The sequence below is a fragment of the Neoarius graeffei genome, chromosome 2 (assembly GCF_027579695.1).
Source record: "Neoarius graeffei isolate fNeoGra1 chromosome 2, fNeoGra1.pri, whole genome shotgun sequence".
Lineage (NCBI taxonomy): Eukaryota > Metazoa > Chordata > Actinopteri > Siluriformes > Ariidae > Neoarius > Neoarius graeffei.
In genome coordinates, this window is record NC_083570.1 from 90,486,185 (window position 1) to 90,504,386 (window position 18,202).

Below are 18,202 nucleotides of genomic sequence, written 5' to 3' on the forward strand. Positions count from 1 at the left end.
CAAGCAGGTATAAGTCCTTTGATTGAGGCAGTTGACTAATTAATTATTAGTCAACTATTATTAGTCAATGACGTCACTCGCAGTGTTTTCCCGCTGACTTGATGTGCATTGTCAAATGCCGAACCGGTTCAAAAATTCTTTTGTTTGACTTGTGTTTTTTTTTTGGGTTATGTCTATATAAAATAAAGAACATTACACAGTGGCTTGAAGACATGAAGTTTATCTTCTCATATTGAAAAATAGTTCACCTCAGTTTGCTGAATTTGAATGCAACTCATGTTTTGATTCAGAGGCAGGATTATCTGATTGGGTAGGTGTAATCAGCATTGTCTTTTAGTGTATTATTGTCCCATCCTTTTAGGTTGAAATTGGTATTGATGTTGGGAAGGCACACAATGATAAAAAATAATCATAAAAAAATCAATAATTCCCCTCAAGTGCATTAAAACTAAAGTAACGAGTCTGATTTGAAAATGTCATGAGTAGACAGTGCAGATATTTGTGTTAACTGTAGAGGGTAAAAGTAAAAATTTGTCAGAAAAATAAATACTTAAGTAAAGTACAGATACCTGAAAACTCTAAGTACAGTAACAAAGTATTTTTGTTCCTTCCCTCCTCTGCTGTGCCACATCCCCTGTCAGCATTGAGTTGCATGCAAGTGTGGTTTCTAAGAGAAGTCAATTGGTCCAGAGGGGCCTGGAAGGGGCCTGGGGGCTGAAGGCCATGTTTTGAGCCATATAATGAAATAGAAGTTGACCCTCAACACGTTTGCAGGTATTTTGCAAATAATAGGGGCATTGAAGCATATTAAGAAACAATGTACAAAGGCCTGGTAATATTCTGATTAATTGGTGATGTAAATGGTCTCACAGCCAGTGGTGAGTAGACTAGCAACACTCCAACACATGTTCCCAGTCACAAACCTCCAGCTCTGTCAGCTTGTAATGAGCTTTGGGAGCATTGCATTAGCCACCAGGAACTAACAAGTATAGAATGGAAACATGGAAAGATGTCCTTCAGAAGAAAGTGGAAACTAATTTATAAACTACCTACATGGTCCTCTGTATATCCTGGAAAAGGTTCAAGAATCGGTAACTAAGTTTATGGCAGACGAGGTGGACATTTACAACCCAGAGGTACACACAGTCTGATGCCCATGATTGAACTTGGTGACACAGGGTGGTTTGAGGTTAACAGTGGCTGATACCTCTTAATGCAAGGATTTTTGTGATACATCTTCATCCCAGGTTAGGATGTGAACCCACTAACCTTGGTTGCTGTGCCAGTGAGTCTGCAGGAATATCCTGAATTCAGGTGGTAGCCAAAGGTGAGGTTTGTCCCAAATTTCTTTGAAGACTCTTGAGATATTGTATGTAAATTAGGAATCTTGATCCATGATGGTCCTCCAGTATACCGTAATAGACAGTCTCTCAGCAAATTGGAATGCTGTAGGTAGTGAATTTTTTTTGATGAAGCAGCTCGTATTTTGGTGAATCCTAATAAAGGTTGAAAGTACATCAAACAGTCAGTGTGCACCCATGGCTGTTTAGATATGGATGGAGGTGTCAATTTACCATCAGGAAATGGATCTGCTGCATGAGTGGTTTGATCCTTTGCTGCATGAGTGAACTTGGATTATCTTCTAGGACCCTGTGAATGTCTTCCTTAATATTCCAGAGTACAAGAGTCACAATGTAGAATTCATATATGATTTTATATAGCTGCTTCCTTAGAACAATCATGTACTTGGGATAGTGTATGAAGAGAATTGGTCAGAATTAATCTAGAGGGAAAAAGGCCTGCCTGTCTTGTCAGGGGTTGAACCTTCATTCATATAGGCCTTTTAATGTTCGCATCACAACCTTTCTCTGCTGGTGACAACTTTCTACAAAATGGATAATTTTAAATCATTACATGCACTGTAAAAAATGTCCGTAGAATTAACAGTGAATTTATGTAAAATCATGACATAAAAAAACTGTAAATACAAAAACAATGAAGCAGTGTGTAATTTACATCAATAGACTGTAAAACTCCTCACCAAATACCACTGTTAATTTAACAGTAAGAATATGTTGAATTGATCATATTTTTTTGTAGAATTTACAAATTGTTGTAGTTTAAACACAGACAAACTGTAATACTAAAACAGAATGTGATAGTTAAAATTACATCATTGCCCTGTTAAAAAAAATAAAAACATGCCTACCATCGTGGCTCAGTCGATTAAGGCGTCATGCCATGAATCTGGGGACCCGGGTTCGATTCTGACCTGAGGTCATTTCCAGATCCCTCCCCGTCTCTCTCTCCAGCTCATTTCCTGTCTCTGCACTGTCCTATCCAATAAAGGTAAAAAAATTCTAAAAAAAAAATATATCTGTCTAGTAGATCATTACTTGTAACCATCATTTTGAATCATTGTTTATTGTACAATGAATATCCGTAAAATTAACAGTTATGTATTGATTATTGTACATTGAATACCTGTAAAATTGAACATTTTCAAACTGTTGTTTTTACAAGTGTTGATATACCTTACCGTAAAGCCATATACACTGTCACTGTATTTTTTACGGTGAAAAAATGGCAACCACAGCTGCCAGTTTTTCACTGTAAATTTGACAAGATTTTTTTTTACAGTGTGGTGATAATATTTATCCCACACCCCTGAGGCATCAACCTCCAGAAAAACACCTACATGTGTATGCTGTTCATCTACTGCAGCTCAGCTTTTAACACCATGATGCTGTCATGAAACTCTAAGACCTGTGCATCAGTTCCTCCCTGTGCAACTTGATCTTGGGCTTCCTGATGGGCAGACCACAGGTGGTACAGATCTGCAATGCCACCTCCTCCCCATTGACATTCAGCACCAGTATCCCACAGGGGTGTGTGCTCAGTTCCCTGCTGTTCGTCCTCTTCATCTATGACTGCACAGCAACACACAGCTCCAAAACTATGATACAATTTACTGATGACACCACCATCATTGGCTGCATCGCAGATGGAGGCTAATCTGCTTATAGAGCAGGCATGAGAGCCCTGACATCGTGGTGTCAGGGCAACAACCTGCTCAACCTCAACCTCCTGCTCCTGCTCAACAACAACCATCAGCAAGACCAATGAGCTGATCTTGGACTACAGCAGTCTGCAGGGAGAGGGGCACACCCCCATCCACATCAAGGGAACAGCAGTGGAGAGGGTACGCTGCTTTAGATTCCTGGTGATCAACATCAGCAAAGATCTGAGCTGGTCACAACACGCAGGTGTGGTTGTGAAGGCGGCGAAGCAGTGACTCTTCATCATCCAGTACGAGGTTTGGCATGGACTCACCAACTTCTACAGGTGTTCCATCAAAAAAATGATGACTGGCAGCCTCACAGCCTCGTACAGCAGCTGAACCATGCTTGATGCAAAGCTCAAAGTGGTCAGATCAGCACAATGCATCACCAGGACTGAGCTGCCAGCCATCCAGGACCTCTGCAGGCAGCTCTGCAGGAGGAACGTCTCTTACCCAGCCATCCCAGCCAGAGACTTTTCGCGCTCCTACTGTCTGGCAGGTGGCACAGTACATCCAGATCCAAACCAGCAGGTTTAGAGACAGATTCTACCTGCAGGCTATCAGACTGCTAATCTGCTGACATGAACACTTGCACACACACCATACACATGGCATACACTCACCACAGTGAATGGACACTTAACTCACACAATTGGCCACTTTAAGGAAACAAATGTTTACCACTAGTCACTTTAGCTATATCATTATCACTCTGCACTGTTGCTTACATTGTTACATATTTTACTTATTTATTTGTAATTATATTACCATCTTACTTATTTTATTTATTATACTGATGTCTTAATTATTTTATTTATTATATAAGTTGAGTTGGTTCTGAAGCTAAGAATTTCAATCCTGGTAATGATGTTTGCATTACGTTACAGGCATTTAGCAGATGCTCTTATCCAGAGCGATGTACAACAGGACCCGGGGAGCAGTTGGGGGTTAGGTGCCTTGCACAAGGGCACTTCAGCCATTCCTGCTGGTCCAGGGAATTGAACCGTCAACCTTTTGGTGCATTGTTATCAAGTATATGGCAATAAACTTGAAACTGTATTGAAATTGAACTGAACTCCATATGGAATGGAGAGACAAGTCAGGGTGTTATTTCCCTGTAGTAACAGTCTTGTGTGTTTCCTAAAATAATTTTATGCATTGATGATTAGGAACAAGTTTGTTTATTCATGAGTTGCACCCACAATAAAGCTTGTGGGTTCTGTGACAAGAATGATGATACGAGCTCCTGCTGGTCTTGAATCTAATACAGGCAAAGAAATGGGTGCTTTTAGTGGATGGGGGTTTGGGGATCTTGACTTGTACATACGGAATCCCTTTCCTCAAGTTTTCCATCTGCTTCAGAGACAGTGAGACCTATAAAATGGGATAAACCATGGCAATAATAATTAACAGGCAATGAAGTAAGAGTTTGACTTTTATAGGATCCAAGAGATTGCTGGGGTTTAGGCTTAATTGGTCTCTTTCGGCATACACCTAGTTGGTGTCCATGCCAGCTGCAATTGTGGCATTCCCCCAAGAAATAAACACCTTCTGCATTCATCAGATGGAGTATGATTGAGACTCCGTTGCATGGGCTTGGTGTATTGGACTTGTGGAGATGGTGCTTAGGCAGAAGATTCTTCACTGCTGGGATTTTGGTCTTTAGTCAGGCTGTCTAGTTTTACTGACATATCAATATGCATATTAAATGTGGTAATTTATTTTTATGATTTTTTTAGCCTCTTTACTGAGTGCTTTACTGAACAATATGCAGCAGCTTTATTCTAGCCTCTGGAAGTGGTGTGTGTACAAGGCATACTCATAGGAACTGATCTGACAGACTGCTGTTGCTTATTCTAGCGTTTCCCAGTTAGAAAGAAATAAAGCACAACTTTATTCATCACACACTTGTGAAATTCCTCTCTGCATTTAATCCATCTGAAGCAGTGAACACACACATGCACGCACACGTGAGCAATGAGCACACACACATACCCAGAGCAGTGGGCAGCCATGCTAACAGCACCCGGGGAGCAGTTGGGAGTTAGGTGCCTCACTCAAGGGCACCTCAGTCCAAGGCCGTCCCATATTAACCTAACCTGCATGTCTTTGGACTGTGGGGGAAACCGGAGCACCCGGAGGAAACCCACACAGACACGGGGAGAACATGCAAACTCCACACAGAAAGGCCCTTGCCAGCCACTGGGCTTGAACCCAGAACCTTCTTGCTGTGAGGCGACCGTGTTAACCACTTACACCACCGTGCCGCCCTTGAAAGACTGGGCAGTTAGCGTTGATGCGCGCTGCTCGCTCCCGCATCTCCGGTACAATACGGGCACGTCTTGGTCAAAACCTGTGCAAAGAGCAGAGAGATCATAGTTCAGAACTTTAAAAACTTATCAAATCAAGATACCTAATTGATGGGCAAAATACAAAGAGTAAGTTACAGTAATCCAGCTTGGCACTTATTGGGTGGGCTGTGTTCTTTCCCGAGTTCATTGCCGCTGCTTACATTGGTTTCTGTTTTGCCACTGGAGCTTATTGCTGTATCCATTTGATGATCACACATACAGAGACTTTGATACAAAGATAATTATTCTTATTCCTCATTGTCCAGCACTATTGCCAGGTCGGGGTCCATATGAACCCTACTGAGCCACATGTCATATTAATTGGAGCATAGTTTTATGCCAGATGCCCTTCCTGCCACAATCTTCCCATTTTTGGGTTTGGGAAATGACCATTCACACACACACACACACACACACACACACACACCCCTATGGGCAATTTAGAGTAGCCAGTTAGCCTAATTGTATGTCTTTGGACTGTGGGAGGAAACCAGAACACCCAGACACGGGGAGAACATGCAAACTCCACACTGAAAGGCCCTCGTCGGCCATTTGGCTCAAACCCAAAACCTTTTTGCTGTGAGACAACAGTGCTAACCACTACACCACCGTGCCACCCCCTTTGATTAAAAAAAAATAGATTTATTGAAAGCAAAAAACAGTCTACATTCCACAGTTAAGGTTAAAAAAAAAACAGGTAGAGACTCCAAACCCAGTGTATGTGATACCCTGCAACAGCAACATGAAAGCAGAGAAAAAGTCAGGGGGAGAGCAAAAAAAGCACAAGGCAGCATTTCTCAAAAATGATGCATCTCCTTTTTCTTCTGCACTGCTGCACTAAGCATCCCTCATCCCCTACTCTCTCTCTTTTTCTTTCTTTCTCTCTTTCACTGTCTCTCACAGTTTTTTTCCCGTCTTTGTAAAGGAAGTACAGGAATGACAATATGCTTTGAGAGCAGGCTATTCCTTGAAATCAGAGATGTAAAGTGTATGTGATGAAACATTTGTCTAAAACCCATTTCTTTTTCTTCATGAGTTTGAGAAATTTTCCACCAGCATGCCTCTCTCACTCTCTCTCTCTCTCTCTCTCTCTCTCTCAAAATATTGCTGAATGTTGGTTAATTTATCATAAGCACTTACGCTACACTGGAAGTTTGTATACACAGTAAAGAAACAGATTTTTTTCCCACAGGCAGACGTGCAGCTTGTGAACAGGCAAGGCAGGCAACTGCTTGGGGCCCCCTGGCCCAGGGGCCCCCAAGAGTCAGGGCCCGAGGGCTTATTTATTTTGTTTTTTATTGTTTTTATTGTTCTTTACCATTGTATTTTCACATTTGGAATTTAAAAAACTTTGGTTTCATACATTTTTTGTTGGTGTCAGATTATTTATAACATATTGGTAATGAACACTGGTCAGAAGGGCCCCCTGGAAATTTTTGCTTGGGGCCACAACAGACTCTAGAATCGCCTCTGCCCACAGGGCCATATTCAGAGTTCAGTTGTTTGGCCACATGGATATCATTTTATTATTTATTCATGTACCTTTTGGCTCAGGGTGAAAAGAAATGGTCAAATTGAATCTTGAGAAAATGGGGTCCATGTGTCTTGTCAGGGGAATGCATTTCTAAGTTGTTAATTTCTTTGTTCCTGCAGGGCTAATTTCACTGTTTGTAGTTCTGATTGCAGCATAATTTGTTTTCTCTGCAAGGGGTGACTCATGAGAAAATATATCATTTTCGAATATTAGCTTGGCATTGGGATAATATTGCTCCCACATTTCTGAAGCATCAACTACCCACAGTGAAGTGGAGACATGCATAAGGATGGTCCTTCTCCATAGTATCAGTTTACTCTTTCATCATAAAATAATAGTGAGGAGTGGAAACAGCCTTGTGATGTAATATTGCTTCATGTTCAGTTAGGTTTTGGATCCACTGTGACTGTGGAATAAATTGTCTACTAAAAACGAATGAATGTTAGAATGAGTGGAAACCAAAATTGTTAAATATTCAAATTGAACAATTTGGACAAGCTGTAATTCTCGGGGCGGCATGGTGGCGTAGTGGTTAGCATTGTCGTCTCACAGCAAGAAGGTTCTGGGTTTGAGCCCAGCGGCCAACAGGAGCCTTTCTGTGGAGAGTTTGCATGTTCTCCCTGTGTCTGCATGGGTTTCCTCCAGGTGCTCTGGTTTCCCCCACAGTTTAAAGACATGCAGTTAGGTTAACATGGGGCAGCCATGGGCTGAGGTGCCCTTGAGCGAGGCACCTAACCCCCAACTGCTCCCCAGGTGCTGTCAGCATGGCTGCCCACTGCTTTGGTGTATGCTCACTGCTTCAGATGGGTTAAATGCAGAGAGGAATTTCACAGGTGTGTGTGTGTGATGAATAAAGTTGTTGTTCTTCTTCTTCTTGAAATGGTTCCCTACTATGCTTGGTGTTCTGTTTATTCTTGCCCTGTGCCCAGTGTTCTTGGGATTGGCTGCAGATCCATGGTCACTCTGACAAGTATAAATTGATTACTGAAGATACTGAAGAATCAATGAATGAATGAATGAATCAAGCAAGCAAGCAATTACATTACATCAATGGCATTTAGCAGACACTTTTATCCAGAGCGACGTACAACATACCCAGAGCAGGCTGAGGAGCAGTTGGGGGTTAGGAGCCTTGCTCAAGGGCACTTCAGCCATTCCTGCTGGTCCAGGGAATCAAACTGGTGACCTTTTGGTCCCAAAGCTGCTTCTCTAACCTTTAGGCCATGGCAATTAATAAACATTACTTATATAAAATCCGACAAACCCTTCCTTGCTCATCACATTTGCATTTAATCAGATATATTCTCTGAAAGCTACCATATAAGTCGGATTATTTAACATGATCAAGCTGAGTAGGCTCAAGACAGAAAAGGTTCAAGGATTTAAGGATTTAACTGTGTAGGAGTGTGTTTATTTACAGTCAAAGGAGCGATGTGAAAGAAATGTGAAAGCCTGTGGTGTGATATCCATGGTGTAACAGTGATAGCTAAGTGTTAGGTTGGTGGCATGTTGTGCAACGAGTCCATAGGAAAGGAAAAAAAAACTGAGAAAGAACACTATTATGCATTCACTGTCATTAGTATTCCTGCTGCTGCTTTTTTATTTAGTCCCTTAAGAGGACATTAATTGATTGCCAGAAGTGTTGAGGCTTCCAGCATGGATGCTTGTGATTTGTTTATCCACGGGAAGCTAACGAGCATTGAATGAGGGTTGCTTGCCATGGCACTATTACCTTTTTAGTTGTGGTGTATTTATGTTCTCCTGTAAGACCCGTCATCACAATTAATATAAAATAGGTCAAAGGTCAGGTTGAGTTATATTTAACAGTTATTCCATGAAATCAAGTCATACATGAGTTGACACCTGATGAGGTGCATAGCACTGAGTTACCTATAAGCCATGTACGACAAGATTGAGTGGAATGACTGTTTTATTCTATCCACACTCACTGGATTTTGAGAAACAGAGCATTTTTATTTTTATGCAAATATCATAAATAAAAACTGTACAAAACGTCAGACAAAATCATTTCTGCTTAGAATGTAAACAAACCTGCAAAATGACAGTACCAGTTTGTGAAAAATGCTATAATAATAATTTTTGAAAAATAAAAAAATACATTCTAACCATCAAATACTTTTATTCCATATTTTGTTGCTTTTTTGTTGTAATTTTTGGGGTTTCGCCCTTGGTTGGTTCAGCAACAGACTCCACCATTTTCTTCTTCTTCTTCTTTAGGGTTTTTTGGCTGTTGGCAAACCAATATAAAGGTGCATTACTGCCACCAGCTGGGCTGGAGTGTGGAACAGGAGATATTGGGGGAAAAACAACAACAACAACAAAAAACCCTATATTCTTTTAGCTATTTCTGTTTCTTTTAAATATTTGATAACAAAGTGATATATCTGACTTGATGCGCTCTGCCATTTTGTTTTTCTCTAATCACAGAAAATGAGCTGATAGCCTAGTAGTAGAGTAGCCAATCAGAGTGCGTGATTGCTCATATCCAGTGAATGGGGATAGAATAATTCTTATTATCTGTTTGCCTTTCTTTGTCAGGTTTGGACATGACTAAAGATCCTTGTATGAATGTGCACTGTCCTCCTCACAAAGCCTGTGTGAGTCATGACCACCAAACGGCCATCTGCACCAATCACAAACCTCCACAGCACAGGTAAGACGCAAGTCTTTCTCTCTTTCTCTCTCTCTCTCTTTCTCTCATGCTGTAATGATCTCTGGCCGGAATAAACCCCGGTAGAGGTAGAGAGCTGAACTGATATTAGCTGAAGTGCATTCTGCACTCTATCATATACAACTCACTCTCGTTATCTCCCATTAATACTGAATCACCATCCGACTGCCATCTGCACTGGAAAACGACTTCATAAACACGATGAAAAACCTTCTGCAAAGCTAAATGAGTCAGCTCCAAGTAATATAGCTCAAAAATGAGGCCTAATTGTTTACATTTTACTAATAATCCCACATTCCCAGCAGCCATGTGATCAGGGTCCCATTAGAGGTCTTTTATGAAGTCTGACCTCTTCACAGTGTTTGACACCACCCTTTCCTCTTTAGCCCATGGCTTATTAAGATTCAACTCACATTAATTATTTATTGGTCCTGTGAGAGGGCACAGGAGTTCATTAGCTATAATTACTCACTCTCTCTTGATGAGTAAACACACAGTAGCTGATGAACTGCCAAATCCTGTGATAACATCACACTGAAGCTTGTGAGAACACCACAACAATTTGCATACTTCACTCATCCATGGTCCGATATGGTAGAGCTTGAGTTTTATTATGCTCTTGCTCGGCCTAGATGAAACAGTGATTAGTGTTATGAAAGCTACGTACATCAAGTTATATTTAGCAGTGTTTTCCCCAACCTCCTAAAAACTAACCTGGAGGTCATTGGATACTCGAAATCCCACCTTGCACCCAATGCTCCTGGGATAGGCTCTGGATCCACATAATTGGCCTACTGAATTTGTTTTCCTATGTTGCATTTGCAAGACATGCATTAAAAGGGTGAATTAAGATATATTGAGGCAGTTTTTGAATTTCTACTTTTACTAAACTAATAAAGCAAAATCCAAAAATATATCATACATTTCTGAAATCATGAACATGTTAACTACCTGTTTTGTTTGAATCATATTCTACCGTTTTCTCAAGACTGATTGAAAACCATTTTTTAACAATACGTTTTATAATTTGGGACAGCATATTTAGGACACATTTTCATTGGTTTAGTCCTTTACTTTCATCTGCCCTCATTTATTCTTAGTCTGCGTATTCATGATATCAGTAAATCAAATTTCAGTAACCGAACGTAATCACCACTGTATTATACAACCCCGATTCCAAAAAAGTTGGGACAAAGTACAAATTGAAAATAAAAACAGAATACAATGATGTGGAAGTTTCAAAATTCCATATTTTATTCAGAATAGAACATAGATGACATATCAAATGTTTAAACTGAGAAAATGTATAATTTAAAGAGAAAAATTAGGTGATTTTAAATTTCATGACAACAACACATCTCAAAAAAGTTGGGACAAGGCCATGTTTACCACTGTGAGACATCCCCTTTTCTCTTTACAACAGTCTGTAAACGTCTGGGGACTGAGGAGACAAGTTGCTCAAGTTTAGGGATAGGAATGTTAACCCATTCTTGTCTAATGTAGGATTCTAGTTGCTCAACTGTCTTAGGTCTTTTTGTCGTATCTTCCGTTTTATGATGCGCCAAATGTTTTCTATGGGTGAAAGATCTGGACTGCAGGCTGGCCAGTTCAGTACCCGGACCCTTCTTCTACGCAGCCATGATGCTGTAATTGATGCAGTATGTGGTTTGGCATTGTCATGTTGGAAAATGCAAGGTCTTCCCTGAAAGAGACGTCGTCTGGATGGGAGCATATGTTGCTCTAGAACCTGGATATACCTTTCAGCATTGATGGTGTCTTTCCAGATGTGTAAGCTGCCCATGCCACATGCACTAATGCAACCCCATACCATCAGAGATGCAAGCTTCTGAACTGAGCGCTGATAACAACTTGGGTCGTCCTTCTCCTCTTTAGTCCGAATGACACGGCGTCCCTGATTTCCATAAAGAACTTCAAATTTTGATTCGTCTTACCACAGAACAGTTTTCCACTTTGCCACAGTCCATTTTAAATGAGCCTTGGCCCAGAGAAGACGTCTGCGCTTCTGGATCATGTTTAGATACGGCTTCTTCTTTGAACTATAGAGTTTTAGCTGGCAACGGCGGATGGCACGGTGAATTGTGTTCACAGATAATGTTCTCTGGAAATATTCCTGAGCCCATTTTGTGATTTCCAATACAGAAGCATGCCTGTATGTGATGCAGTGCCGTCTAAGGGCCCGAAGATCACGGGCACCCAGTATGGTTTTCCGGCCTTGACCCTTATGCACAGAGATTCTTCCAGATTCTCTGAATCTTTTGATGATATTATGCACTGTAGATGATGATATGTTCAAACTCTTTGCAATTTTACACTGTCGAACTCCTTTCTGATATTGCTCCACTATTTGTCGGTGCAGAATTAAGGGGATTGGTGATCCTCTTCCCATCTTTACTTCTGAGAGCCGCTGCCACTCTCCAAGATGCTCTTTTTATACCCAGTCTTGTTAATGACCTATTGCCAGTTGACCTAATGAGTTGCAATTTGGTCCTCCAGCTGTTCCTTTTTTGTACCTTTAACTTTTCCAGCCTCTTATTGCCCCTGTCCCAACTTTTTTAAGATGTGTTGCTATCATGAAATTTCAAAATATCTCACTTTTGACATTTGATATGTTGTCTATGTTCTATTGTGAATACAATATCAGTTTCTGAGATTTGTAAATTATTGCATTCTGTTTTTATTTACAATTTGTACTTTGTCCCAACTTTTTTGGAATCGGGGTTGTAATATTGTATGAAAACTGCAGACTGAGTAAAACTGACTATATATTAAGATACAATGAAGTTTTCAATATTTTCCAAATTCATAACCAGTATTTTCTAAAAGTCAGTGTAAACACATTAAGTACAATCCACAGTAAAAACCACCACTAAAAGGTAAGTAACATTTAATAAAGATTAATTAATAGACATAGAGATACATTATTAGATTTATGCTTATTTTATTACAGTAGTACATCTTGTGTGTGTGTGTTTAATTAGTTTATTAGTTATAATTGTATTACATTAACAAAATTAGAAAAAAGAAAAAATAACCCCAGTCAAAGTGTATATCATTTTCCCAAAGCTTTTTGGGGTCAACTTCCTGTCTGATGCAGACCACACACCCCATCTCATGTGATTTTATCAAGCAATTCCAATTACTAAGCAATAGCTTAGATAATAATAATAATAATAATAATAATAATAATAATAACAACGAGATTGTCAATGATGGCGTCACTCACTACAGCCCTGTCTAGTCCAGAAGGAATGATCTAAAGTGGGACACATTGCACAATAAATGTTGCAAGCTATATACACTATATACAAGCTATATATAGAATTGAAATCCACCCTAGGAATACCGACCTATTTGCCAGAAAGAATCCAAAATGGCGCAGAATTGACCGAAAAGAAGCGATTTTTGTTGAACTGCTCATTAAGGCTTAATTAGTCCATAACTTCATTAATAATGGTAATTAAGCAAATCTGGGTAGAAGTTATATGCACCCTAGGTACCCCTCCCTTTGTGCCAAAGAGAGTCTAAATCGGTGAAGAATTGAGGGAGAAGAAGCGATTTGTGTGGAAACTGCTTGTTAGGGCTTAATTACTCCATATCTTCATTATTAATTGCAATTATGCAAATCTGGGTAGAAGCCATATGCACCCCAGGCAGACCTACCTTCCTGCCAAAAAGAATAAAAAATTGGTGAAGAATTGAGAGAGAAGTGATTTTTGTGAAGTGTGGACGATGCCGGATGGACGACGGACAACACGTGATGGCATAAACTCATCAACTGTCGGTCGGATGAGCTCACAGATTTAATTAATTAATTAATTAATTAATTAATTAATTAATTAATTAAAATTATATAGAATTATTAAAAAAATAAAACTAATCAATTTAAAATTAGTGGCATTATTACTAGTAAGTGTTCAATATGAAAATAAAAATGTCTTTAAATGTTTCTTGAAAGAGTTAACATCAGTTGCAAATCAAAGATCTTCCGGCAGCTTATTTCACAGAAAAGGAGATTCAAAGGTAAAGCTACATCCCCCAAAATTCAACTTCTTCACAATCAGAACTTGTAAGACGTTCTTGTTGTCAGCTCATGTTCCTTTGGTGCAACGCTTGCGAACCAAATCCATGAGATATGCAGGTGCAATGCCATGAATAAATTTAAACGTCAGCAATTAAATATTATAATCAATACGTTTTCTGATTGGTAGCCAATGCAGTTCTCACAAAACTGGAGTTATATGATCATACTTCTTCGTTCCAGTTATCAACCTCACAGCCGCCTTCTGAACAGAAGATAAGCTCTTTAATGTAGAATCTGGCAAGCCATAGAAAATAAAGTTGCAGTCACATATGTTTTGACTTTCACTTATCAGGCCAGAAATGAAATGCTGCAAAGTTAAACCGTCCAAATTTGCTCGACGTTCCAGTATACCTAAATTCACCCTATATGAAAGACCTTGACCTTAAATCTATAATCCGCTATTTAAATATAAGTTAGCTGTTGCTAACTTTTTTGAAACTCTAATTATCAACATGCAGCCCCTCCCTTCAGGGTTCCTGCGAAAGCGAAGCTCCTCAAACACTACTGGTGCTTTCAGACTTGACAACATTATGATTGACAGGTCAGGAGGAACACTTTCTAATCCTGACTGCTTGGATGTAGGTGTTTCTAACTTCCTATTTAGTGAACCTAGAGCACCATGGCGACCAGAGTTTCTTCTGTAAGCAGATATTTTATTGTATCTGATAGAAAGTGAGACAAACACTAAATATTGCAAAGAGTGAACAGGTAGTAAATGGAAAAAAATAGAAGTACAGATCAGTGCAGAAGCTCAGAGAATGGCAATGGAAGAATATTTAAGTGTTTAAGAGATGACAAGATGAAAGGATGAGATGATGAGTTTTGAGCAAGAGAGAGGGAAAACTGAAAAGTTTTTTTGTTTTTGTTTTTCTGATGGAGAAAGGGGATCTCTCCAAAGGGGGACCCCCCCACACACACACACTGGCAGCGCTGTGGCCTTTTCTAACCTGACATTAGTTCATTGTTTAATCAGTGCGGCTCACATGCAACACGCCTCGCTGACATTTCTAATCTGTTATTATAATGTCATCTCTCTCTCTCTCTTGCTCTCTCTCTTTTTAAAGAGTCTTTGATATTCAGCAAATAAACTGCTGTCACACCATCTTTCACTCTTTGATATAACCCAGGTCACACATTATCCTGTAATTATAGAATAAAGAATAAAACTGTATTTAAAAAACTTTTTCTCTTTCAGCATTAGGCCAAGGAAAGGCAGTCATCTCCGTAAGCAATGGATGGGAGCAAATAATCATGGGAAATGTAAACCTTGTCCTATTGTCCATCCTCGTCCAGTGTGTGGCTCAGATGGTCATACCTACACTTCAAAGGTGAGATCATTAGCATCATCATCATCGTAATGTACAACCCCAATTCAAAAAAATAGGTACCCTATGGGTACATGTGGCTACTGCTTATAAATAAAATTGTTTTCTGATAACATGTCCATACAGTAAATATAGCATGTATACAGTACATGTTATCAACTCGCCTCATGTCTTGCAAGCATCACCAAGCTGTGAGCAGCATCAGGTCTTGTAGTATTTTGATTACCAATTTTGTTTACTGCGTTTTGTTCAAAATACAGTGCTGTGAACTATATCTATTTTCGAAATAATAAGAAAGCACTTGTTCATGAATTGTCTTAGAAGCATTATTTAGTACTAATGAGCACATTTTGTTTCACAAGTGTAGTGTAAAGACTCTAAAATAAATAATCCCTTGAAAGGGCTCAATTATCCTCTGAAGGAGCTGATTTATTCCCACATGGGACTTTTGTAATTGCAAATCAAACAGATCGCTCAAAAGATTCCAACGTTGTCTTCGCTGTCTTCTCGAGTTTTTGTTGAATGGCTGGAATTCTTGCCGTAAATATCTGCCAAAAAGCTCAAAAACACCTTACAAAACCTTTCATTTGACCGTTCAGAAGGACCAAACAAAAGCTGTGATAACCAAAAGGTAAATTTTCTTAAACTAAACACCACTTACTTGATATTGACTCAGTAGCCTTGGCAAACCATGAAGTGAATTTCGTTTGTCTTTTTATCTGCCGATTATCTTCTGATACTACGAAGTTAGAACGAGGTTTGTCTTATTTCGTTTCTGGTCCTGATTGGTTCAAAAGTTTATCAAGAAGTAGAATGGGTAATTGAACTTGATCAGGATAAGTGCTGATTGCTTACGAAGTTTCACTATTGTTACACTCATTCTTACATTCTTATACTCGTTCTTGTGTACCTTTGATAACGCAAGATCAATTGTTCATATCGCAAGATCACAATTCGCCAATTTGGTGATTGTAATGCTTATGCGCATGCATAGTGTGCTATTGTTACACTCATTCTTACAGTCTTACAACACGATGACGTAGTGGCTTTGTCTGCAGTGGCTTTGCCTCTATGAGGCAGTAGCCACAAAAAATGGGATGCTGTGCAAAATGCAAATGAAAACATAATGCGATGATTTGGAAACCCGGAAACCCTGTACAACATTGGAAATAATACAAAGACAACAAGAAATTGTATTTATTTATTTATGATTTTTTTTTTTTTTTAATGCAACCCCAATTCCAAAAAAAGTTGGGACACTGTGTAAAACATAAATAAAAACAGAATGTGAATATTTGCAAATCATGGAAACACTATATTTCATTGAAAATAGTACAGAGACAACATATCAAATGTTGAAACTGAGAAATTTTATTTTATTATTTTTTAAATGCAGTTAGGTCCATAAATATTTGGACAGAGACAACATTTTTCTAATTTTGGTTCTGTACATAACCACAATGAATTTTGAACAAAATAATTCAGATGCAGTTGAAGTTCAGACTTTCAGCTTTAATTCAGTGGGTTGAACAAAATGATTGAATAAAAATGTGAGGAACTAAAGCATTTTTTAAACACAATCCCTTCATTTCAGGGGCTCAAAAGTAATTGGACAAATTAAATAATTGTAAATAAAATGTTCATTTCTAATACTTGGTTGAAAACCCTTTGTTGGCAATGACTGCCTGAAGTCTTGAACTCATGGACATCACCAGATGCTGTGTTTCCTCCTTTTTAATGCTGTGCCAGGCCTTTACTGCAGCGGTTTTCAGTTGCTGTTTGTTTGTGGGCCTTTCTGTCTGAAGTTTAGTCTTTAATAAGTGAAATGCATGCTCAATTGGGTTGAGATCAGGTGACTGACTTGGCCATTCAAGAATATTCCACTTCTTTGCTTTAATAAACTCCTGGGTTGCTTTGGCTTTATGTTTTGGGTCATTGTCCATCTGTATTATGAAACGCCGACCAATCAGTTTGGCTGCATTTGGCTGGATTTGAGCACACAGTATGTCTCTGAATACCTCAGAATTCATCCGGCTGCTTCTGTTCTGTGTCACATCATCAATAAACACTAGTGACCCAGTGACACTGGTATCCATGCATGTCCAAGCCATCACACTGCCTCTGCCATGTTTTACAGATGATGTGGTATGCTTTGGATCATGAGCTGTACCACACCTTCACCATACATTTTTCTTTCCATCATTCTGGTAGAGGTTGATCTTGGTTTCATCTGTCCAAAGAATGTTCTTCCAGAACTGTGCTGGCTTTTTTAGATGTTTTTTTTAGCAAAGTCCAATCTAGCCTTTTTATTCTTGAGGCTTATGAGTGGCTTGCACCGTGCAGTGAACCCTCTGTATTTACTTTTATACAGTCTTTTCTTTATGGTAGATTTGGATATTGATAGGCCTACCTCCTGGAGAGTGTTGTTCACTTGGTTGGCTGTTGTGAAGGGGTTTCTCTTCACCATGGAAATTATTCTGCGATCATCCACCACTGTTGTCTTCTGTGGGCGTCCAGGTCTTTTTGCATTGATGAGTTCACCAGTTCTTTCTTTCTTTCTTTCTTTCTTTCTTTCTTTCTTTCTTTCTTTCTTTCTTTCTTTCTTTCTCAGGATGTACCAAACTGTAGATTTTGCCACTCCTAATATTGTAGCAATTTCTCGGATGGGTTTTTTCTGTTTTCGCAGCTTAAGGATGGCTTGTTTCACCTGCCTGGAGAGCTCCTTTGACCGCATGTTTTCTTCACAGCAAAATCTTCCAAATGCAAGCACCACACCTCAAATCAACTCCAGGCCTTTTATCTGCTTAATTGAGAATGAGATAACAAAGGAATTGCCCACACCTGCCCATGAAATAGCCTTTGAGTCAATTGTCCAATTACTTTTGGTCCCTTTAAAAACAGGGTGGCACAGGTTAAGGAGCTGAAACTCCTAAACCCTTCATCCAATTTTAATGTGGATACCCTCAAATGAAAGCTGAAAGTCTGGACTTTATGTCCATGTCCATTATATAACTATGTAGGTACAGCGCTACAGCCCGTCTAAGAACTACAGATCCCATCAACCAACTTCCGTGATGACCTACGTCACACCTGGGCGGGATCACCTACGTCACTTCCTCCATGAGCCCATAAGTGAC

At 39.4% G+C, this 18,202-nt stretch overlaps 1 protein-coding gene across 3 annotated transcripts in view; it reads left to right on the forward strand.

Annotated features, from left to right (window-relative positions):
* The window catches only part of spock1 (SPARC (osteonectin), cwcv and kazal like domains proteoglycan 1), a 699,184-nt gene that overhangs the window by 500,253 nt on the left and 180,729 nt on the right, over window positions 1–18,202 (forward strand). For all 3 annotated transcript variants that reach the window (XM_060915187.1, XM_060915189.1, XM_060915188.1), the window contains exons 5-6: window positions 9,506–9,620; window positions 14,936–15,068. In XM_060915187.1, coding sequence (XP_060771170.1) covers window positions 9,506–9,620; window positions 14,936–15,068 — 248 coding nt within the window. The remainder of the gene's footprint in view (window positions 1–9,505; window positions 9,621–14,935; window positions 15,069–18,202) is intronic.